This window comes from Giraffa tippelskirchi, chromosome 13 (genome assembly GCF_054371585.1).
Source record: "Giraffa tippelskirchi isolate mGirTip1 chromosome 13, T2T-mGirTip1v1.2.pri, whole genome shotgun sequence".
Lineage (NCBI taxonomy): Eukaryota > Metazoa > Chordata > Mammalia > Artiodactyla > Giraffidae > Giraffa > Giraffa tippelskirchi.
This window is the reverse complement of record NC_137287.1, coordinates 51,928,321-51,952,824: the sequence shown is the minus strand read 5'-3', so window position 1 is coordinate 51,952,824 and position 24,504 is coordinate 51,928,321. Positions and strand designations below refer to the sequence as shown.

General features: G+C 38.7%; 1 protein-coding gene across 2 annotated transcripts in view; it reads left to right on the top strand.

Annotated features, from left to right (window-relative positions):
* MACROD2 (mono-ADP ribosylhydrolase 2) overlaps positions 1–20,006 on the top strand; it is a 2,278,672-nt gene extending 2,258,666 nt beyond the window's left edge. For both annotated transcript variants that reach the window (XM_081556519.1, XM_081556518.1), the window contains exons 18-19: positions 2,069–2,135; positions 16,324–20,006. In XM_081556519.1, the coding sequence (XP_081412645.1) occupies positions 2,069–2,130 (62 nt within the window). In that variant the 3' untranslated portion in view covers positions 2,131–2,135; positions 16,324–20,006. The remainder of the gene's footprint in view (positions 1–2,068; positions 2,136–16,323) is intronic.
* Positions 20,007–24,504: the final 4,498 nt, after the last annotated feature.

Here is a 24,504-nt window from a genome sequence, read left to right as displayed (position 1 = left end):
TACTTTCCATTTATAGTTATCACAAAATATTGGCTATATTCCCCATGTTCTACAAAACGTCTTTGAACCTATCTTTGACTCAAGGCAAACTGATTATTTTTTTAACCCTTCCCTGGAGGAGGGCGTGGCAACCCACTCCAGCATTCTTGTCTGGAGGATCCCATGGACAGAGAAGCCTGGCATACTACAGTCCATAGGGCTGCAAAGAGTCAGACACAACTGAAGCGACTGAGCATGCACATGCTTTATCTAGGGAAATAATATTTTTAAACCCCAGATTTCACCCATTAAAAGTCACTCCATGTTAGTCATACTCAGCTGAGTGAAACCCTCCCAGCCAGGTTGTGACACTATAAACATGATTTTTAACTAGGTCTCTACAAATCATGTTCCAAAGAATACCAAGGTCATGTAATTCTCACTGAATAAAAGGGACATAAATGTGTTAACTACTAAGGTTCGGGCCTCACTATAGAGTTTACCAAGCACAAAGTCTCAGCTATAAAAAAAACTTCTTAACATAGTTAACATTGCTCATCAAATGCTTTTCATATTAACACTTATTAATAGATTTTAGAACTAGGGACCCTTGGGTTGGAGGAAGAAACAAATAAGGAACACTGTCCTATATTTTATTCTGTACAGTCCACACTGAGATGGTCAACCTTACAATAACTCTGTAGGCCAGGATGGAAAGTGTACACATTGTTTGTTTTTATGGGTACCCTTGCTGTATCTGGCCAGTGTACACCTGGGGGTAAAGAGTGTGCTCACACGTGATGAGAAACCAAGGAGTGTTTGCAGAAGGAACAAAGAGACCTGCTTTTAAAATCTTTCTCCTTGAGAGAGAGTTGGGTGGGCTACCAGCCATGCCCTCTTTCAAGTCTCTTTGGAATGTGAAATCTAGCACCTGCCACTGTTTCACTTGAATCAAGTTTTTGTGTTCAAGAAAAAGAGATTTGGATGATTGATTTTGTTCAAACAAATGAAGATTACCCAAGTGAGAACAAACAGATTGCATATCCAGGGCATGAGTGTCAGCTCTTATCACTTATGTTTGGCCAACTCAAAGGCAGGAGGGAAGTGGGGAACTTCTATCTAACAAAAGGGAAGATTTCAAAGACCCTTGATTGGAGGTTGTTGGCAAGGGGGAGCCAGACTTGGGTTAACTAGAAGTGACTGGTTGGTTTGAGAACGTTTGGTTTTCCCTGGTTGGCCCTGTGTTAGGAGCATGGAGCAAAACACAGGGAGGCAGGCAGTCACTGACCAAGTTCTGAGCTGCTTGCTGCAGAGTTTTGAAGTCAGAATTCTATTGCCAAATATGGTCTGGCCATTGTTCATCTGTATATTAAGTCTCTCAGTATATAATATGGGCTTTGATGCTTTACCAATACCAATCTAATTAAACCTACTGACCCTTGAAAATTTCCAGAGTGTCTGCTGTGCCTGTTCTGGGCTCCTTCTGGACAATGACATTAATTATGTGTGCTATTTGTATGCAAATGCTTACATAGAACAATACACACAGTAAAGTAAGTGCACATGTTTTATCATTGCTGTGTGATCTGGTTAGATGTTTTGCTTTTCCATTTCATGGTGTCCACTGCACACGTTGGCAAGTTTTCAGGGTCAGTTTTGAATTTCAAAATTGACAACCCAGCAAACCAAGCAGGCCTACTAGCATTGCTGTTTCAGAGGGAACCGCTTACCTCTCTGTACATGGATGATCTGGTTTGCTTTGTTTTCTCTTTATTTTCTTAGACATCTATTAAAGCCTTTGAATTTACCTAAGGATGGTAATAAATACATACAAAATATCAACCCCCAAACCTGGTATGAAATGAAAACAGCTCCTACAGTTTAGTAAAGAGGCAATTCTGCCCTCCCAATTCCCTGACCAGTAAAAATCTACAAGAGTGTTCCCCAAATCTTGAATGAATGAAAACAAATTGAAAAGAGGTATAAGAGAGGAAGTCAGAAATGTAGCAATTCACAGGCCATTTTAATATATTTAAGAGACTTGGGTTTAACAAACATTTAACCTTTTTGTTTTCCTTTCTGGTTACAGTTGACATGAATTGTCAGGTTGACAGTGTAAATGACCCAACAGAGAGTCAGCAAGAAGATTAACTAAGGTAAGTTGCCTCTGTGGTGAGATTTTCAATTGATTAAATGGGCCAGCCATAGGAACTGTTTGTAAAAGGCATGTTGGATTTCCCTCAGTTCTATCAAGTCCCACAGCACGGCTCAGGCTAAGCTTTTAAAATCTTTATGCCAAATAACATATTATAAGGAGCTAGGATTACCCCTAGAAGCTCACCATCTTTAAAAGAAAAAGATAAGCTACAGCATCTCCAGATTGTGCAGTACCCTGGTTTTCTGAGCTTTGACAAGAAAACAATTTTTCCATCTAGCTCACCCCCTGGCTTCCTGGAGTGAACAAATTATTTCAGCAACCCCAAGCTGATTCTGAAGTATTGCTTTTCCAGAAGCTACCTGCTGAGTTGTTTAGTATATCTGTTTTTAAGCATAACACTAAATCTTTGCCCTGGAGAATGTAAAAGCCATTTGACTGTGTTTGGGCTGAAAGAAGCCCGCCTTATGTTTTGTCCTCTTACCCCACTACCTGTGGACCTTCGCATCTGTACAAAGGTTTGTTGAGTTTAATGAGTCCCGGGAAATATCACAGGAAAAATAAATGGGACCAGATGATGTTTAGGAGATTTTCTAGACCAACATTCTAAATCACTCAGCCAAGACTAAAGTGTATCTAGAATACTGAGTGGTCTGTTACCCTTTTTTGTACCTTGAGGGCTGCTGAGAAGAATTAAAGGAAAGAAGCCAGGTTTGCTATTCTGATTCCTAGCTTAAAATCCTTAGCTGTGAAAAAATCCTATGGGATAAATGAACTGTGTGTTACCTGGAGCTAGACACAGATGTGTTGACATCCTTGCCTCTGTCGACTGAAGAAAAAAGACACAACCTAAAAGTTGAGAATTATGTTTCACTCGATGACTTTCTGTGGACTTCAAGCCCAGAGTAGCTCTGAGGGGCTGCTCCAAAGAGGTAAGGCAGCAATCAGGATTTATAGGAGTTTTGCAACGAAGATCAGGTAGCCACAATATCAAAAGATTACTGATAATTAAGGAAAACCAGATACCATGAATTAATGAATTTAGTGCTTTTCTATATATGGAAAGATCCAAGAGTCTGGGCTCATTAAAATCACTCCTTTGAGAAGCACCTTAGCTATCGAGGGCCACTATCCTGTTCCTCCCCATCCTGAGCCCTCAGTGTGCTGTTGGGGATGGCTACAGTGGTTGAGGGCTTCGCACTAGGCAGCCTATTTGTCTCCATCCTCAGGGCTCACTATGGGGGCCACAGTATATGGCAGGAAACATTTTTCTTTCACAGTGCTTCCCCTTGGTCAAAATCTGACCAGACTTCGGAGACATCTCATGACCAATTTTGTGGCACAGTGCTAGGAATGGCTCATTCCCAAACCAGGCAGATATTCTGTTGATGGGTCACTCAATGTGTTATTTTGTTTTGGATTAGGTCCTGTTGATAATTAGAATTCTCTGAATTGCTTGTGTTACTAGTTTATTATGATCCAGGAAATGTTTTCCCCTGTGGCTTCTTCCCATATCTAGAGTTGCACTATTACAATTATTTTATGTAGAGTTATGTGTATATGGTGGATTAACTCAAGACGTTTAGCCATCATTGATTTTGTTGGAGACCTGGTTACACACTGGGTAATACAAGAGGCAATCTTATAAATTAGACAATAGGCAATACAGCTAGTAACATTAATAAAGTCATAGTACAGCAGAGATAGATACAAAGCATAAACAATTTGGAAACAAAAAAGAACAAATTAAAACAATGATTAGTATAAATAGTTGTAATCTGATTGCAGTAAATCATCAAATCCACAGAAGATCTAACTGGAGAAGCCAAATTCTAGAAGGATCAGTAGAGAGAAAAAGATGTTTCATGTTTGTTTACAAAAGTATACTTTGTCAACTTGTTGAGGGCCATAGCATAAAAGATTTTTTTTTCTAGAAAACAAAAATTAAGAGTATATTTCCCCCAAAGTCATAATATTACAAATTATGTTTATCAGTTAATTAATTCCTGATGATCTGGGTGAAATCTTCAGGTTTTCCATTAGAGTTTTGTAATTTCTTACCCAGCTCAGAGATATGATCTAAAAGTGATAAGAAACTTCTATTTGTCAAAAATCCTTTCTATGAATTTTTTTGAAGACCTTCATTTTTATAGAAGCATCAGAGTAAAACAATGATTGGCTTTAAGTAGCAAGACTTAAAAAAGGCTTGGTTAAAGATCAAATTACAATGCAATTGACAAGAAACTTGGATATTTCTGTAACATATAAAATTTTAAGATAAAAACTAGAATTATGATCAATATTACACCAGGGCATATCAGATTTTTAGGAATTCATATACATTTTAGGATGTCTGTATTAATGACATTTATCCATAAAATATAACCTAAGATTCGTCTCTAATCAGTTGGCAACGTTTCTCAAGTAATTTAACATACCATAAGCCTAATTAGTCTGATAGTCTTCTCTGAGATGCCATAGGGGTCCTCTGAAGCCTTTTAAAGTTAGCTGGAGATGTTAATTAAAACTTGATAGGAAGTTTGTCAAAAATATCAAAAAGTTTTAAAACACTTGGTCAAATAGGATCACAGTGAACACTTAACCAAAGTTGACAAAAGATTTCAAAAATAAAAACAGATCACTTAAAGGCACAGAAACTCACACCATCTGTTACCAATGCCACACTCCAAGAAAACTTTATTCTCTTAACAGAGAGAATGAAACTCCAGTCTTACACCAGCTTAGTTTTAACAACAAAATCCATCTACCTTATTAAATTCAATCTAAATTCAGCCAGTCCTGACCATGCACAAAACTCTTTTCTCAGGCTTATTTTCCACCAACTTTCTTTATGCTTATTATTTTGTCCCCTATTTTTTCCCCATCTAGAAAGAACCAACTTTGGGACAAAATTATTTTCTTTTCCCTTAAAAAAACACAATTCCATCTTTCATACCTTCTTTTGTTCACAACACACACCTTACTTTCCTACTGTATACTGAAATGTTTCCTTTATTACTTATATTAGCTTTAATGACATGTTTAAATTAAAATCCTCAGCACTTAAAAACCTTAATTTCTAGTGAAAACTAAGAAGTAAGCAATTATGAACTACATTAGTGTTCTGTAGTCTGGCATGGCAAACAAACACCAATAATAATTTCTAAAAACATGTGCTTTCTTATAAAAATATCTCAGTGTGAACATATATATGAATAGTTCTAAATACCTTTAGCTTCTCTGTAAAAGGAAGAGAATGTTTCAGTATCTTATTTGGGAATGACCTAGCTCTTCAATAAGCTTCCACTGCTTAACTTAATTTAGCACAATTCTTCAACTTACCAAATATATGGAGAAATTATTTTCAAGTAGACATTCCTAAAGCATAATTATTTCTAAAGAGTTCACCCCAAAGCTTATCTTGTCTCCTTTATAGTGTATTTATAAGAATTTCATCATACCAAGTTAATTTTTTATTGTTGAAAAAATCTGTAACAGAAATAAATGTATTGACCCTTCATTAAACCTAGGTAAAATAAAAGACAAGTCTTTATTGATTAAACCAGTAATCTTAAGCTTAATGCCAGATGTTAATTTAATACTGAAAACTATCTAGATTGTTTGAACCTAAAATTCATTCTGGCCTGCTTCTTTCATATTTAGAAATATTTAGTTCATAAGCACTTTAAAGTAAATTAAACAGAGCTCTTTTATGAGTTTAATTTTGATAATATTTTCCAGAGGTAGTTCAGTTCAGTTCAGTCGCTCAGTCGTGTCCGACTCTTTGCGACCCATGAATTGCAGCACGCCAGGCCTCTCTGTCCATCACCAACTCCCGGAGTCCACCCAAACCCATGTCCATCGAGTCGGTGATGCCATCCAACCATCTCATCCTCTGTCGTCCCCTTCTCCTCCCGCCCCCAATCCTACCCAGCATTAGGGTCTTTTCCAATGAGTCAACCCTTCGCATGAGGTGGCCAAAGTGTTGGAGTTTCAGCTTCAACATCAGACCTTCCAATGAACACTCAGGATTGATCTCCTTTAGGATGGATTGATTGGATCTCCTTGCAGTCCAAGGGACTCTCAAGAGTCTTCTCCAACACCACAGTTCAAAAGCATCAATTCTTCGGCACTCAGCTTTCTTCACTGTCCAACTCTCACATCCATACATGACCACTGGAAAAACCATAGCCTTCTAGATGGACTTTTGTTGGCAAAGTAATGTCTCTGCTTTTAAATATGCTATCTAGGTTGGCCATAACCTTCCTTCCAAGGAGTAAGCGTCTTTTAATTTCATGGTTGCAGTCACCATCAGCAGTGATTCTGGAGCCCAAAAAAATAAAGTCTGACACTGTTTCCACTGTTTCCCCATCTATTTCCCATAAAGTGATGGGACCAAATGCCATGATCTTAGTTTTCTGAACGTTGAGCTTTAAGCCAACTTTTTCACTCTCCTCTTTCACCTTCATCAAGAGGCTCTTTAGTTCTTATTCACTTTCTGCCATAAGGGTGGTGTCATCCGCATATCTGAGGTTATTGATATTTCTCCCGGCAATCTTGATTCCAGCTTGTGTTTCTTCTAGCCCAGCGTTTCTCATGATGTACTCTGCATAGAAGTTAAATAAGCAGGGTGACAATATACAGCCTTGACGTACTCCTTTTCCTATGTGGAACCAGTCTGTTGTTCCATGTCCAGTTCTAACTGTTGCTTCCTGACCTGCATACAGGTTTCTCAAGAGACAGGTCAGATGGTCTGGTATTCCCATCTCTTTCAGAATTTTCCACAGTTTATTGTGATCCACACAGTCAAAGGCTTTGGCATAGTCGATAAAGCAGATATAGATGTTTTTCTGGAACTCTCTTGCTTTTTCGATGATCCAGTGGATATTGGCAATTTGATCTCTGGTTCCTCTGCCTTTTCTAAAACCAGCTTGAACATCTGGAAGTCACGGTTCACATATTACTGAAGCCTGGCTTGGAGAATTTTGAGCATTACTTTACTAGCATGTGAGATGAGTGCAATTGTGCGGTAGTTTGAGCATTCTTTGGCATTGCCTTTCTTTGGGATTGGAATGAAAACTGACCTTTTCCAGTCCTGTGGCCACTGCTGAGTTTTCCAAATTTGGTGGCATATCGAGTGCAGCACTTTCACAGCATCACCTTTGAGGATTTGAAATAGCTCAACTGGAATTCCATCACCTCCACTAGCTTTGTAAGTAGTGATGCTTTCTAAGGCCCACTTGACTTCACATTCCAGGATGTCTGGCTCTAGGTGAGTGATCACACCATCGTGATTATCTGGGTCATGAAGATCTTTTTTGTACAGTTCTTCTGTGTATTCTTGCCACCTCTTCTTAATATCTTCTGCTTCTGCTAGGTCCATACCATTTCTGTCCTTTATCGAGCCCATCTTTGCATGAAATGTTCCTTTGGTATCTCTAATTTTCTTGAAGAGATCTCTAGTCTTTCCCAATCTGTTGTTTTCCTCTATTTCTTTGCATTGATCACTGAGGAACGCTTTCTTATCTCTCCTTGCTATTCTTTGGAACTCTGCATTCAGATGGGAATATCTTTCCTTTTCTCCTTTGCTTTTCACTTCTCTTCTCTTCCCAGCTATCTGTAAGGCCTCCTTAGACAGCCATTTTGCTTTTTTGCATGTCTTTTCCATGGGGATTTTCTTGATCCCTGTCTCCTGTACAATGCCCATAGTTCATCAGGCACCCTATCAGGTCTAGTTACTTAAATCTATTTGTCACTTCCACTGTATACTCATTAAGGGATTTGGTACATATGTGTAATATGTACACAGAGAAAACTAGAGCTCTCGTAGCTTCAGTTTAAAAACTTAGTTATGAATCAGATACTACAATATAAACTAACTACTTTGTAAATAACAGTGGGGATACATTAAAGTTTCGTGCTCAGATCAATAAGGCTTCACTAGTCATGGAAAAGACTTTAAGACTGGTATTTGTTCTTGATAGGCCCTTACCCTTAAGGAGGCTATGAAGTGAATTTTGGCCGAGAGACCCTTTCCAGCAGTTTTGAAGCTAAGCAGGACCTCGTAGGGCCCTCTGGGTACAAATCCTTTCCCTGTCCTTTTTTTGTTTGTAGGAAATAAGCTTCCTTCAGACTTCTTGACTCTTCCCTGAGTTCCAAAGAGCAGATTCAAACAATTGCTTACCAGGGAATGAAAAAAACAAAGGAGAAACAGTCAAGAAACAATAGTGCAGCAATAAAGCAGGCTCATGGTTCCTCCTCGAGGAGTATGCATAACAACAAAATGAGCTCTGCTGCAGGAACTAAGGCCCCCACTTCAGGCTGAGCACAAGACTCCTTGGGCACCACCTTTTACCTCACCACCAACCAACCAGAAGAAACTCACAAACCCTGTAACCCTCAGCCCAAACTTTGCCTATTAAACATTTCTCCCCCCAGACTATGGGAGTTCAGGGTGGTACCAGCCACCTGTTCTCCTTTCTTGACCCTGCAATAAACTGCTCTTTGCTCCAAACTCTGATGTTTTGGTTTGTTTGGCCTCACTATGCACAGGCACAGGAACTTGCATCCAGTGACAATTTGAGTTTAAAAGGGCCACTTTGACCATTTTTCCCCTTGGTTTCCAGATCTACTTGGTTGAGCTAATTAGACTCAGTCTCAGGTCATTGTAGGTTGTACTTACATTTCTAATTTGTAGAAATTAGCAAGGCAAAGACAGTTGCTTTTAATTCTCCAAAGAACTGGTCTGTCACCTAAGTGATATTTAAAAATCGATTTGCCAAACCATATCTTATTTAATTTGCCTTTCAGAAAGAATATGTTCTAAGTTCTAGGACTTTAGAGTTTAACTTATCATGTCTTCAAAAGCTTGCATAGGGTGTTCGACAAGGCCCTCTTTCTGAGTGTACAAGTTAAACCCAAAGCAAAATCACTAATTTTATTACTATTAGCCCTTGAATATTAGATCCCAGTTTTTACTTTATAGGGTAAAGCTCAGGTAGCCTTACTGGTTTCCTTTAGTATCTTTAATCACTATTTCCTGAGGAGGGTGAGATCTGTATGTCCTGTCTTATATTACCAACCAGGGGAAACATTCCCCAGTGAGATATGTCTAACCCCACAATATGATTAAGCAAAAGTCACAAGATGGTTTTTCTTATTTGTTTTAAATTAAGGGTATTCCTAGGTCAACCAAATAATACGTATTTTTCACCCTTTAATTTCTTTTTTTTTTAATAAGTACCAATAAAACAGCTTTTTATAATGAGAGAGCTCTAAATGTTTACCAATTCCTAAGTCCCATTTAAAGATCCATCAACTGGCCATTAATGAGATATATCTTAATAGTGATTTAAACAATAAGGCAAAAGCCTTCCTCAGAAGAGAGTGCAAAGATGCCACCTAAACAAGAATCAGAAAGGTTATTCCTCAAAATAATTTAAGAAAGGCCAGCATAGTGCAGGCTAACACAATGAAGGTTAAGATGGCGAAAAGCCCCTGTGAGTTGGCACGGCCAAAGACCGCTCAGAACCCCAGTCTATTCAATAGGCTGACATGTATACACTATACGTTTTGGATGGCAGAGACCAAGTTCTCAATACACACATGTGCCTGTAGATGATCAGGTAGAACATTACATTTCAAAGACAGATGAAGAGAAATGCAAACTACCCCTGGAAGGGCTTTTGTTTCTTTAAGGTCAGAATTTTGAAAGGAATTTTTTTTACTCAAGCAGGCTATTTTTAAAACTGTGTACTCAATAAAAGAACCCCATTATTAGTTATTATCAGGATGAAACTTTCTTTCATTCCCAATTAAGTAAATGCTATAGGAACGTAGACCTGGCTGGGGTATTAGTTGGAGGCTGGCAATCTGTCATTCCTTTTTGTTTTGGAAGCTTTATTCTGCACTCAGAGGCTGGTTTGTCAAAATAGAATTACTAGTGATGATCAGGTGGTGGGCCAACGTTCTGCTTGTGAGCTTAACTCCTCCAGGATTTGCCGCAGAGTAGTTTCAGCTCCTCTTAACATGTCTCAGGTTTTCCCTCTGGTGGTATAAGACCACCATGGGAGCTCATGTCCCAAGCAGAGCAAGTTTTAATTAAAATGAATGGATTTTCCTATAGGGACAGCTACATGGCATGACATCTTTGCCTCCACCACTCCTGTAAGTTTCTCAGTTGCCTGAGAAAACCATTGCCAGCCAAGAGATATCCCCTTCTTCAGAGCTGAAAACTCTCATGAGATTTTGGTTTTATTCTGACAGATTCTATTAAGGTGGGCAATTCAAGGAAAAACAACAGGCCAGTCTTCCCCTAATTACCCAATCCAACCCTACTCAGTGTTCTTGCAACTGAGTAAAATCTTCCCAGACTTTCAACTGAGAATAAAACCCCTGAGTGTCTAAACTGAACAAAATCTTCCCAGTGGCTTCACTGAAGATAAGCCAGGTACCTCTTCTTGAAACTAAGTTTCAAGGACCACTGACTCCTCCAAAGAGGAGCTTAACACCAGTGCATTAAATGTAGTATCATTAACCAATAATAAGAGATCTGAAAACCAGGAGTGACTCACCAAAAGTCATCTGGACTCCCCAAGGAGGTGTTTGGGCCCAAAAGATCCCAGGTGAGGAACTCTGCTCTGGGCTCCTTCATTTGGTTGCCAAAACTGTCAACTGAAAGAAAAAAATGTACAACCTTAAAGTTGAAAATTATGTTTTATTCAGTGAACTTTCTGAGGACTTCAAGACCAGGACTCAACCTCTCAGATAGCTCTGAGGTGTTGCTTTGAAGAGGCAAGGGAAGAGCCAGGATACATAGTTTTGCAACAAAAACCAGGTAGTTGAAACATCAAAAGATTGCCATTAGTTAAGGAAAACCAGACATCTCAAGGTAGTGAATTTAGCACTTTTCTGTATATGGGAAGATGTGAGAATCTGGGCTCATTGAAATCATTCCTTTGATATGCACCTTATTTATCTGGGGCCACTGCCCTGTTCTTTCCCATCATGAAGGCTCAGTGTCAGGGTGGTGGAACATGGCAGGCAAAATTTTTTAGTCACAACTCCCAGCATCTTCTCCATAGGCTTCTGTACTCTCCCAGAAGTCCAAGTTGTACCAGACTCAAGCTCCAGCATGGTGGCAGACTAAAGTTTGAGAATATGTGAAAGCAGGCAGCTGTCTTCCCATCACAATTTTAAACTTTATTTAAAACTAAATTATAATAGCATTTGTGCAATACATGTTCAGCATAGGACTGATAAAAAATGTAAACTCATACAAACATGGTCTTACAAACATTTCTTTTTTTAAACCTTATTCATGTATTTAAAATTATCCTAAGCTGCAGAAATGATATGGTAGAGAAGTTTCCATTAAAAAATAATGAAGTGAGACTAAACCTGAACAATTTAAATACAAGTTCCTCAGTACTGCCTTACCTTTTTCCCTTTCACTCCAAACACACAATAGACTTATTGTCTATATTTTTTTTCTTACAGACACTATTATTTTTCTGTATGATCAATATCTAGATGAAATACCAAAATAAGTATGTTTTCCTTGGTTAATATCAAAATATTTCCCTTGGCCATAAACATGAATCTATCTACATACTTTTACCCAAGTGAATAAGTTGTCAAAACTTAAAGTTCAAAATTAGTTTAACTTTGTTCCAACAGTATGTATCCTGACTCCTCCCTTACCTCTTCAGAGCAGTCCTTCAACTCCAGGAAGAAATGACTCGCACAGGGTCACTCAGTTGATCAGTGGAAGTTCAGATACCTCCAGAACAAAATTCTTTGACACAGTACTGTTCCCTAAAAAATAGTGCATTTCTGAACACAGTTGTCACAGCAAACAGTATGACCTAAGGAACTTCATCAGTTCCCACAGAAATATTTACATAGCTGGGTTTGTAAAGGTTATTGGTAGTTCTACAGGAAGAACCTTTAGTTCTGTGCATCATACCTCCAAGAAAATTAACAAAATACAGTGAAATGGGATTAAAATTAGAGTTCAAAGACATAATACAAGAAAGTTTAGTGGTGTATAATTTGTTTAAAAATCAGGGATATCATAAATGACAACAGAGGAACAGTTCAATGAATCAATAGAGTGCTGTGCAAATGTAAAAATAATTTTTCAACAAGTATTTGAGGGCATGTAAAGATAGTTACAGGCTCCCCAGGTGGCTCAGTAGTAAAGACTCCACCTGCCAATGCAGGAGACCTGGGTTCATCTTCCCTGGGTAGGGAAGATCCCCTGGAGAAGGAAATGGCAACCCATTCCAGTAGTCCTGCCTGGGGAATCCCATAGACAGAGGAGACTGGCAGGCTGAAGTCCATGATATCACAAAAAAGTTGGACACGACTTAGCAACTACACTACCACCACAACAAAAGATGCTTATGGAACCTGAACCTTTGTTTCTGGGGAAACATGGCAGGCCAAGTGTGGCTTCCAGGGTGGGCTTTAAGAGACCTTGTAACTTTTTATGTTCTCAGAATGCTTGCTCTTAGAATCCAGCCACCCTCTAAGAAGCTCAAGCTGTGGTATAGAATGGGGATGGCCACATGGAGAGAGATTTTAAAAAGTGAGAGGGCATTTTGGATGTTCAGACCCCTGTGCATGCCACCTAGGGTAGATGAACTGCCCACCTGAGCCCAGGCCAATTTATAGAACCATTAGAAATAATAAATTGTGAGTTTTGGGGCCACTATGTTTTGGCATGGTTTGTTTTGTAGCAATAGGTGACTGAAAAGATGGAAAAAATAAAAAAAATAAACCTCTCAATACAAATGCTTAGAAATGAGAGAGAAGCTGTAACAAAATTTTTTTTAAATACATAGCTCAGTTAACATGAAAGCTATCAAAACTGAAGAGGAATTTGAGGCCAAAGCAATAATCTGGTGAGCTGAAGATGCAGTTGCCCCCTGGACTACAGTTTGGTTGTTGGTGCAGATATAGACTCTAAGGTTAGAAATTTGGGTTTTAATGCCCACCTGGACCTTGGGCCACTCAAGGTAAGGAGCTGAAATTGACACCTCTATATAAATAAATCTGGAATTCTCAGCTTAAGATATTGACAAGGAGACTTGAGCTGGCCTAGGGTGCTTCATGGGGAAAGAAAATGCTCCCATGATAAGCAGAAAACATATATACACCATGTGTTTGAAACACAAATTTATGCCATCTAAAGTCATACAGTAATATACAAACCAATAAATTAATTTATACTTGATTATAGACCGTGTGACCCCCTGGTAGAGTTAGCAAATGGAAATGTAATGTAAAACTATCCTTCAGAATTCCTACTGAAGAAATAATTTTCCAAAGATGAGTTCACAATTTTAAGACTTGCAAAACACACAAGGAAATGATCTATTATGAATGAGAGTTGATGGGTAAAATTGCAGGATGATTAGCACTACAAGAACTTGAGGGTAATGTTGAAGATTTCATAAAATAAATACATTTAAATGACAAAAGATAAAAAGTAGACATAAAACTGTAAGAAAGGAGCAAACTATGAAAAATTAACAATTTGGAAAAAGCAAGTAAATGTATAGTAATATAAATGACACATGAGGAGACATAAGGAATAGAAACAGAATAACTAAGACATTTTGTTTTCAACAAGAGCTGTAAAAGGAGATGTTGATAGTATTTGAAAGATACTGCCAAGGATTTATCAGAACTGATGAAAGTAAAAAAATTTGAGTTAAAAGAAGAATCATAAGTTACAAGAAGGGCATATTTAAAAATAAATTCATGGGACTTTCCTGGTGGTCCAGTGGCTAAGACTCTACACTCCCAGTGCAGGGGGGCCCAGGTTCCATCCCTGGTCAGGGAACTAGATCCCACATGCCTCCCACATGCCACAACCATGAGTTCACATGCTGTAACTAAAGACTCCGCATGCCACAATTAAAAGATACCGCACACCGCAGCAAAAATGGAAGGTCCTGCATGCTGCAACTAAGATCCAGCACAAACAAAACAAAATAAATTCACAATTATGCACTGCAGAACACCAACAAAGAGGAAAAATTAAAACAATTAAAGAGAAAGAATTAACCACAAATAAATAGGTATTGCAAGGACAGCAATTTCCCAAGATCAAGAATTTAGGTCAGAAGATAATGGAATAATTCTAAGTCTTCAAAACATGGATGAAAATAATGGTCAACATATAGTTCTTCACTAGTTTCAGTATCATTTAAGAAAGTGACATTTGTCATTTTCAGGAAAAAAGAAAAATTTGCTACTCACATTCCTTTTCTCTAAAAGCTACCAAAGGAGGCATAACAGGAAAAAGAAAATTGAGCCCAGAGAAAAGAGTATGGTGTAGGAAACAATTGCAAGCCAAGGAGAATGGTAAACACAAATGAAAACCATAATATATATTGATTACAAATTTGTAACAATATTAATGAATGGTTAAAAGAATAAAATAATTATTTATGTATATTTTATAATATACCACATAACACTACATGCTTCCTATTGTGTCTATTTGTAAATATATATGTGTGTAAAAGTATAAAAACATGCATGTTGTGGATTCACACTAATATCAGGATTCAGTAATTTCTGGGAAGAGATAATATACAAATAAATTAAAACTATCTGTAAATATTTTAATTTATCCATAATGTTTTATTTTTTTAAATAAAGATTGCAAGGAAATTTGAAAAATATTAACACTAAATCTGGATGGTAAATATATTCTAGATATGTTTACTGTTGTCTAATTTCCTTCATGTTTGCAATTTTCATTGTTAAAATTAATGGTTTATATATAGGTAGAAAGAGATAGAAAAATAATATAAGGAAATACTGTGTAACATTAATTACAGAAGTTAGTATCAATAGAAGGATTATGCAGGATTCTTTGTCTACTTTTGGATATTTTAAATATTATCTACAATGAGCACTATACTGCTTTTCCATACACGTACACACCTCAAAGAGTATTTTTTCTAAAGATTCATAGGACACTAGAACAGAAAGTTAGCTCAGAGATCATCTCCAATTCATCCTTGATGAGATGTAATTTATGGTAGCAGGAATCAGATCAATTGTTCGTTCCAGCAAGAGTAGGGTTCATTGCATTTAAGTCAGTTCTAATGAGGTGGATGAAACTGGAGCCTATTATTCAGCGTGAAGTAAGTCAGAAAGAAAAACACCAATACAGTATATTAACACATATATATGGAATTTAGAAGGACAGTAACAACAACCCTATATGCAAGACAGCAAAAGAGACAGATATAAAGAACAGACTTTTGGACTCTGTGGGAGAAGGCGAGGGTGGGACGATTTGAGAGAATAGCATTGAAACGTGTATATTATCATATGTGAAAGAGATGACCAGTCCAGGTTCAATGCATGAAACAGGGCACTCAAAGCTGGTGCACTGGGACGACCCTGAGGGATGGGATGGGGAGGGGGGTGGCAGAGGGTTTCAGGATGGGGGACACATGTACACCCATGGCTGATTCATGTCAATGTATGGCAAAACCCACCACAATATTGTAAAGTAATTAGCCTCCAATAAATAAATTTTTTAAAAAGAGTAGGGCTCATAATTGAAATGAGAACTTTCTGGGGCAATGGGAGAGTTTTATGTCTTGGTAGTGGTATAGGTTAAATGAATTTTTCAAAAGACTTTGCAGTATACTTGTGATCTATGCATTTCCCTATAGGTTCTTCTAGGGCATGATATCTTAGAGTTCTTTCACAAGTGGAGAACACAGCAGATGCCTATTTAATAAGTTCAATCTCAAAGCAGTGGGATGACCATCCATGTCTTTTGCAAATCAGCATCATGTACATTTTTACTGTTTCTTTGTTGAGCCCTGGAAAGTGGAACACATGATAGGGCCAAGAAGAGAGGACCCATGGCTTCAAGATTCGGTTTCTCAAATGATACTTTGAAGACTTGAGTTAATCTCCCCCATCAGCAAGTTGTCCATGTTGCGTACATTTATTAACAATGATTTATATGGTCTTTAAAGATACTCCATGCTACCAATGACAGCTCAAATATCCCAAGCTCTCTGATAATTAAACATCTTTCCAGGCACGTTTGAAGGGTGAGAATCATTTAAATGGCTGTATTTAAAAGATACTCCTTGCTCAACCTATGAAGACGTCTTTAATGAATGGCTTCTCCTTGTCTTCGGCAGGGGCACAAGATGAAGCAAAGGGACAACGAGATGGCAGTAAATGACAGTCCTCGGTGTGCAGGCCTCCTGGCCCTGGGGAGGTGCAAGAAGACGCTGACAACACATGTGCACTGTGCAGGCGGGTGGGGGTGGGGGGAGGCGAGTCCCACCGAAGGATGGGGAATCCTTTGCTCTCATTTCTCCAGCTGCATTTTGTTCTGTTTACCCGCAGAAAGAAAAGAAAAAAGAAAAAAAAAGTTTTCTTTCATTTGGTGAGGGACCCACGTGAATGCAACTTTCAGGCACTATCCCTGTCGTTTCTGTCTTTTCTTCTCCCAACTCCGCCCCAGGGTCGCAGTGGCACATGTAACACACAAGTGTATTCTGGTCCCTGTCTGCTTTCTCAGTTATTTCACAAAGCTGGTTGGTACAGTGGTTTCTTCCCCAAAAAAGAGAAGGAAGGTGACTGATAAGCTGAATTTGAGGAAACATCAAACCCTATATCAGTAAAATCCACAGAGGAAGGAGGCAGGACAGAAAGTGGGTAAAACCCTCAGAAATCACTTGGAAAAAGGGCAGGATGATTGGTTGCAAATGATCTTTTCTTCAGGGATTCCCGAGGTCCAACACTGTTCCATGAGGCTCTAAGGAGGAATATGAAGGCAGGGTTTAATCCAGAGCAGACCACAGAGGCATAACGAGGAAGGCGGACGGACCCTGGCAGCCGCCACTGGGCCTCTTCCTTTGTTACAAGCCGGCAGGTGCTTTCTTGTCTGATACTGACTTTCAGCAGAGCTCACCTGGTTCAGGAAGTCTTTACTATGTTTTTCCCTCAGGGAGAAGTGATTCCTTGTGACACAATTCTAAGGACACTTTCCTAGACATTTTAGTTGAGAGGGAGACTGCTGCATTTAGAATCCAAAAAGTCCTCCTTGAAATCTTTATACATCTGCTTTTCACAAAAGAACATCTTGTTTTTACTCAAGGACTGATGACCCACAGAGCAGATTCTTGTTAGAATTTTGAGGCAATTAGAGGCCTTGCTTGCAGTTCTGGCTTCCTGGTTTGCATTTAAATGGTGTGCTTTGGTCACGCCAAGTTCAAGGCTAATTTGATGGCTGTCCCCTCTCCCAGCACACATTGAAGGGAAGCAGTGGGACTAATAAGCCAAGATGTCCCTGGTACAGTGGGCACAAGGCATTAAGGGTGAGGGAAGACATCAGAGATTGTCACAAATATTGTCCCAGAGCCAACAAGGATAGAACCCTCAGAAGGCAAGAAGCCTGCCTCCCCAGCTCTAAGACCAGTCTGTTCATCCCTGTGGAAACTCCCATTATTTCTTGCATATCTTTTTTTTTTCTCCTGTTTTTTTAAAATTTTTTACACTGTTGTGTTTGTTTCTGCAGTACAACAGTGCAAATCAGCCGTCATTATACATATACCCCCTCCCTCTGACACCTCCCTTTCTGGCCCCATCCCAGCATCTAGGTCATCACAGAGGACCAGACTGAGCTCACTGTGCTTTACAGCCACTTCCCTTCAGCTGTCCATTTTACACACAATAGTGTGTATATGTTGATGCTACTTTCTCCATTTGTTCCCTTCTCTCTATCTTCTTAAACCCATCTTCCTTATGAGGGCTTTAGAACTGTAAGTTAACTGCGTATTTTTTTCTTAGTAGAGGGAGAAAAGTAATGGATCACATGGAGCATTTCTACAATAATCAGGGGTTCTGCTTCCTACATACTCCATGGAGTTCTTCAGTTTTGCTCCTTCCTCTAAAGAAAAAATTTTACTTTCCTGTCTTCTTAAGAATTTTGTTTTGGCTTTTCTGAATTTGTTGCCTTATTTGATGGCTTATTTGGTCTATTGGAATAGTAAGTTGTATTTCTACCTATGTAATATGTTTTAACATCCTCTGTTGCTTTTTTTTTTTAAAGCAGCTCATCAGCCTAGCAGTGACATTTAAGTGACTTCATGATTTTGGAACATGGCTATTTCCCCTTCTGCCATTATTCCACAGCATGATACAGAAACTTACATGTCCTCTACTGCCATTAGACACTGCTTTCTAGAAAACCAAGGAAAAGCCTCATTTTAAATGATCCAATAAATGATGCTGTGGGAATAGACAGTTTCTATATATCACATCATCTGTATGACTTAGTTGACAGTCGCCATCATTCTTGTGAAGGGTTGGGTTGGCCAACATGTTCATTTGGGTTTTCCATATGATGTAACAGAAAAACCTGAATGCACTTCTTGGCCAACCCAGTACTTGCGCAATCTACTAGGAGGACATTTTCCTGTGACTCCCAAGCGTTAGTGCTACTCATGCTCAGTAATGAGTCACAGCGGAAAACAACATGAGGAGGCAAGAAGGATGGCGATTTTTTTTAACGGACAAAGATCTAATGTCTCTGGCAGGAACAGTAGGGATCAGAATTATTTCCATCCTGGTGTTCCTTTTGATGTCAATGACAGCCATTCATCCAGTTTTCAATGTGGGTGGGTATCAATGAGAGGAAGGAGTTCTCTGCCTGAAAATTACAGAAAAAGAAAGTGGGCTCTGCATCCAGGAAACTGAGTGAGGAGTAAAGACCATCAACCCTGCTCCTGAATTGGTTTATACTTCACTTTATGATTAGACTGTGTTTTCATTTTTTCCCTCATTCTGCTCTTGGGTTGCTATTTGGCTAGAAGATTTTATGCTTTAGAACAAACAATGAAGCGATTTCCATTTCAATAGTAAAACATTAAAAATCTAGCTTTTGGCCACATGGAAGATACCCACAACACAAGAAACTTTTATCTCACTGGTGCTGTCATTGTACAAACCGTGCAATGGAAAATTTGCCAGACTGATTCATTCTCCGAACATGAATTTTGGAAGTCAGTTTCCAACCATACTCTAGCCAGGCTAGGTGACTCAAGGGTTTATAGGAAGGAGAGTGGGAGGCAAATAGCCCTTTATTTAAGTCCTGTTTGCATACAGAGGATGGATGTGGGCTTTCCACATAATAGTTCTATTTAAAAAGGTACTCACTGTAGGAGAGACAAAGGGTCTGTCCTCTAGCTGGTAACTACTCAAGTGATGGACAAGCCTTCCTTCACAAAAGCTTACAGAGGAGGCATCCAAAACACAGTCTGTGATACTGGGTCACCTATTAGTCATCGCAGCTAATTGTACATCTTTCTATGAAACACTGAAAAGCCTCTTTGTGAATTAATACAGTTCTGCTTGATGCACTCGATTTGAAATGACATTTCTCTGTATGTGGTGCATGTCAGCTTTGCTTTGAAAAATAACAAAGTTAGCAGAATATGTTCAATATATTTTCTTGGGGAATAGGGTTTTTATCATACGATTCATTAAGGATTTGCCTTACCCTGACATTTGTGATATAAAGGAAAATCAGAAAAAAATGTAATTTTCTTGATCAAGATATGTTTTTACTTAATGCAAATAAATGTAGTCTGTTGCTTGCAAGGAAAAAAAAATGTCTTCTGAGATCTGGTATAAATTGCTAAATAGAATAATACGTGCCTCTTTTGTTAAACCAGCATTTCAGTACTGGACTGCTTCTGAATATGTTTGTTTCTTTTCATCCATGCCATACACTAAGAAACTTAAACAACTGTTGCCTTCATGCTATATTTGTTAGAGCAGAATATGAATAAAATTTGTTTGAGAGGACAAGGTAGAATTATCCATGTTTTGTGAAATTTATTCCTTAGCTGTGAGCAGTTAATGACTCAAAAATGATTTAACAGTAGATATTTGGTTGCAAATATGTATATTTATTTGCATTAGTTCAGAAAACTAAGATCATGGCATCTGGTCCCATCACTGCATGGGAAATAGATGGGGAAACAGTGGAAACAGTGTCAGAATTTATTTTTGGGGGCTCCAAAATCACTGCTGATGGTGATTGCAGCCATGAAATTAAAAGACGCTTACTCCTTGGAAGGAAGGTTATGGCCAACCTAGATAACATATTTAAAAGCAGAGACATCACTTTGCCAACAAAAGTCCATCTAGTCAAGGCTATGGTTTTTCCAGTGGTCATGTATGGATGTGAGAGTTGGACTGTGAAGAAAGCTGAGCGCCACAGAATTGATGCTTTTGAACTGTGGTGTTGGAGAAGACTCTTGAGAGTCCTTTGGACTGCAAGGAGATCCAATCAATCCATCCTAAAGGAGATCAATCCTGGGTGTTCATTGGAAGGACTGATGTTGAAGCTGAAACTCCAATACTTTGGCCACCTAATGGGAAGAGTTGACTCATTGGAAAAGACCCTAATGCTAGGTAGGATTGGGGGCAGGAGGAGAAAGGGACGACAGAGGATGAGATGGTTGGATGGCATCACCGACTTGATGGACATGGGTTTGGGCAGACTCCGGGAGTTGGTGATGGACAGAGAGGCCTGGCGTGCTGCAATTCATGGGGTCGCAAAGAGTCGGACATGACTGAGCGACTGAACTAAACTGATGTGTATTTAAAATTGCCCCTGCAAGTCACCTGTAACTTTCCCTACTAAGACTGATCAATGGTGTGGCCATGTTTTTCTAAATTAAACTATACAGAAGTTTGAACAGACATAAAACCTAATGTATAATTTTTCTCTGAATGCATTACCCTAGCAACAGCCTCTGAGGTGAAGATATACATTGTTGAGATAAAGCCAATGGTTCCATGAACATTGGTCCATCCTAGAGAACCCATCGTCCATTACTGGAATTCTTTTTGAGTATCTTTTATGTCACATAGCCAGGCTGGCTATGTGACAACTGTAGCCACAATCCTCCTCAGCCTACTGTTGACAGAATTATGATTGAATTACACAATTGTCAAGAGACTGGCAATGGAGCCACAAAAACCGCTGTGGGAAAAACTTAAAAGTTCTTTTGAAAATGGAAATCTGTATTCCATCAAGTTTAATTCCCTCTATCCCCTACAGAAGAAGAGCTATCAAGTGTATTGTTCTAGAAGGCAATAAAGAAGGTCGGTCCTTTTATCCAACAAAGCCAGAAGCTTAATAGTTAAAGCACAATCAGGTTTTTTAATCTGCTGTACCAAAGGGACCTTTTTTTCAGTAATAAACAAGTCTGATGAGAAGACAGTTGTAGGCAGGACAGTCTTCTCTCACAATGGGCAACCCAAACACAAACACTTCAAAGTGGCAGACAGATGATTTGACATGATTCTAGAGTGGCCAAGTACAGTTTGTTTGTTTGTTTTTAATCTACAATTGTTTGTCTCTTTGCCCATCACTTATGTTTCTCCCCCACTTCTGCCCCTTTACCTTGAAAAGATGTCATTGAACATCACTTAACTTAGCTGATGGTTCTCAGGACTAGAAGGGTAATGATACTTGTTTATACTGTTCTTGCCAGAATTCTGACCCAGTGTGGGACTTTGAGAAACAAATACCTCCATTCCTAGGTTTGAAAGATAGAAATACTAATGCATTCCCTGAACTCGCTTCCAAATTTAAACATGAATAAAATGCCAAGATATTCTACTTTGCCATTGGGAAAAGCACTTGGTAAATTATTTGCCTTATATTCTATTTGAAACTGTAGGCAAATATCCCTTTCTCCAGGTCAAGACTCTCCACCAAATGAATAAACAGTCCTTACCTTTGAGTAGGAAATAAGAAATTCTTTCTACTAAAATCAGATGGATTATATTCTTTGCAGTTGAAGATGGAGAAGCTCTATACAGTCAGCAAAAACAAGACCTGGAGCTGACTGTGGCTCAGATCATCAACTCCTTATGACTGGAAGATCAAATCAATCAATCCTAAAGAAAGGCAACCCTGAATATTCATTGGAAGGACCGATGCTGAAGCAGAAGCTCTAATACTTTGGCCTCGTGATGTGAAGAGATGACTTACTGGAAAAGACTCTGATGGTGGGAAAGATTGAAGGCAGGAGGAGAAGAGGGTGGCAGAGGATGAGATGATTAGATAGCATCACCAACTCAGTGGATAAGAATTTTAGTAAACTCTGGGAGATAGTGAAGGACAGGGTAGCCTGGCATGCTTCATCCATGGGGTCACAAAGAATCGGACACAATTTAGTGAGTGAACAACAAACAACCTTTGGGTAGGAAATATGAAATCCTCTATGTTGAAGTTGACTTAAATTTTGCCCCTAAAGACCCATGAGGATGAGGGAAAACTATTTTATAAAATTTAGAGAAATGGGCAGTTTGCCATTTGCACACAAAATACTGACACTTGGTATAAATCTTTTTAAGCTGTTGTTTCTCTGGTAAGAATGAGAGTGAATCTGTGACTAAATCAGAAAGGGGTCTAGCCCTATTTCTTGGGTAAGGTACACAGAAGGATATAGATTTAGAAGGGGATAGAGAATTATACCAACAGGCACATCCCTTCACTGGGGTAGGAGAACTCTTCCTTGCCCCACTGAAACTGGACTTTATATAACTTGCCTTGGCCAATGATGTGTGGGCAGAAATAGCGTATGTCACTTCAGGCAGAAGCTTGAAGACTCATGCTCATTTTTTCCCTCTACCATAATGACCAGCAACTTCTCAGATAGGCTGCTCAGTCAGCCTAGAACCTGGAGTGAAGTAGATGTGAAGTTGAGTTTCAGCCAAGTTGCACTGAGAAGGTGACAGGAGTAAGAAGTAAATCTGTGTTTTGAGATCTGAGATTACCCAAGCCTAACCTAGCCTATTCTAACTGATATGTCTTCCATTAAAGCATTTAAATAAAAAGTCCAAGAAGTGGCATGATCTGCCTTTCCAGTCTCATCTGTCAAACTGGCTCCCAGAACTGGCAATACTGTCCATTCCCAGAACTGGCTGAATTCATGCTCATCCTTGAGATCTCAGCTGTAACGTCACTTCCTAGAGGTGCCTTCCCCAACTACCTTACATCAAAGGAGATCCCCCTTCCCAATGTCCTTACCTACCAAACGCCACATTTGCTACATCAGAGCAGTTAGAATTATTTGTAGTTTTTTGTTTACATGGGGGAAATAAACATTCATACGTCTCAAGTGGGCAATATAATGCAACTTTCTCCCCAACACACACACCAAAAATATGAGCTTGCCTTATTTCTAAGCTTCTATCCAACTGGCTAGAGGTGATCGTGGGAAAAGAATTTAATTGGTCAGTAAAAGGTATCTCAGTCTTTTTCAGTTTAAAATACTAATTTAGGAATAAATATTTAGTGAGATCTGAGGTTTCACTGCCTTGCTGAAGCCACTTCTTGACACCAAACTTATTGTGCCCTACCCATGTAGATAAAGGCCTTTCTTCTAATCACTATACAATAAAACTAGGAACAAAAACTGAATTTTAACTATGATAAAACATCTTAGATGCAGTTTCCTGGTTTTTAAGACTTGCTGGAAACAGATAACATGATTCTATACATAGAAAATCCTAAAGATGCTATGAGAAAACTACTAGAGCTCATCAATGAAGTCAGTAAAGTTGCAGGATACAAAATTAATACATGGAAAAATCTCTTGCATTCCTATACACTAACAGTGGAAGATTAGAAATGATCCCACTTACCATTGCATCAAAAAGAATAAAATACCTAGGAATAAACCTACCTAAGGTGGCAAAAGACCTGAACTGTGAAAACTATAAGATGCTGATGAAAGAAATTGAAGATGACACAAACAGGTGCAGATATACCATGTTCTTCTATTGGAACAATCAGTATTGTCAAAATGACTATACTACTCAAGGCATTCTACAGATTCAGTGAAATCCCTGTCAAATTACCAATGGCATTTTTCACAGAATTAGAACAAACAATCTTATTCATGGAAGCACAAAAGACAAAACAATCTTGAAAAGGAAAAACAGAGCTGGAAGAATCAGGCTCCCTATCTTTAGACCATACAACAATGCTACCATCTTCAAAACAGTGTGGTACTGGCACAAAAAAAAAGAAATATAGATCAACAGAACACCATGCAATTGCAAAGTCCAGAAACAAACCCACACACCTATGGTCAATTAATCTAAGAGGAAAGAAGACTATACAATGGAGAAAAGACATTCTCTTCAATAAATGGTGCCAGAAAAACTGGACAGAAACCCATAAAAAAATGAAATTAGAACATTTTTTGACACCACACACAAAAATAAACTCAAAATGGATTAAAGACCTAAATGTAAGACCAGATAGCTATAAAATTCTTAGAGCA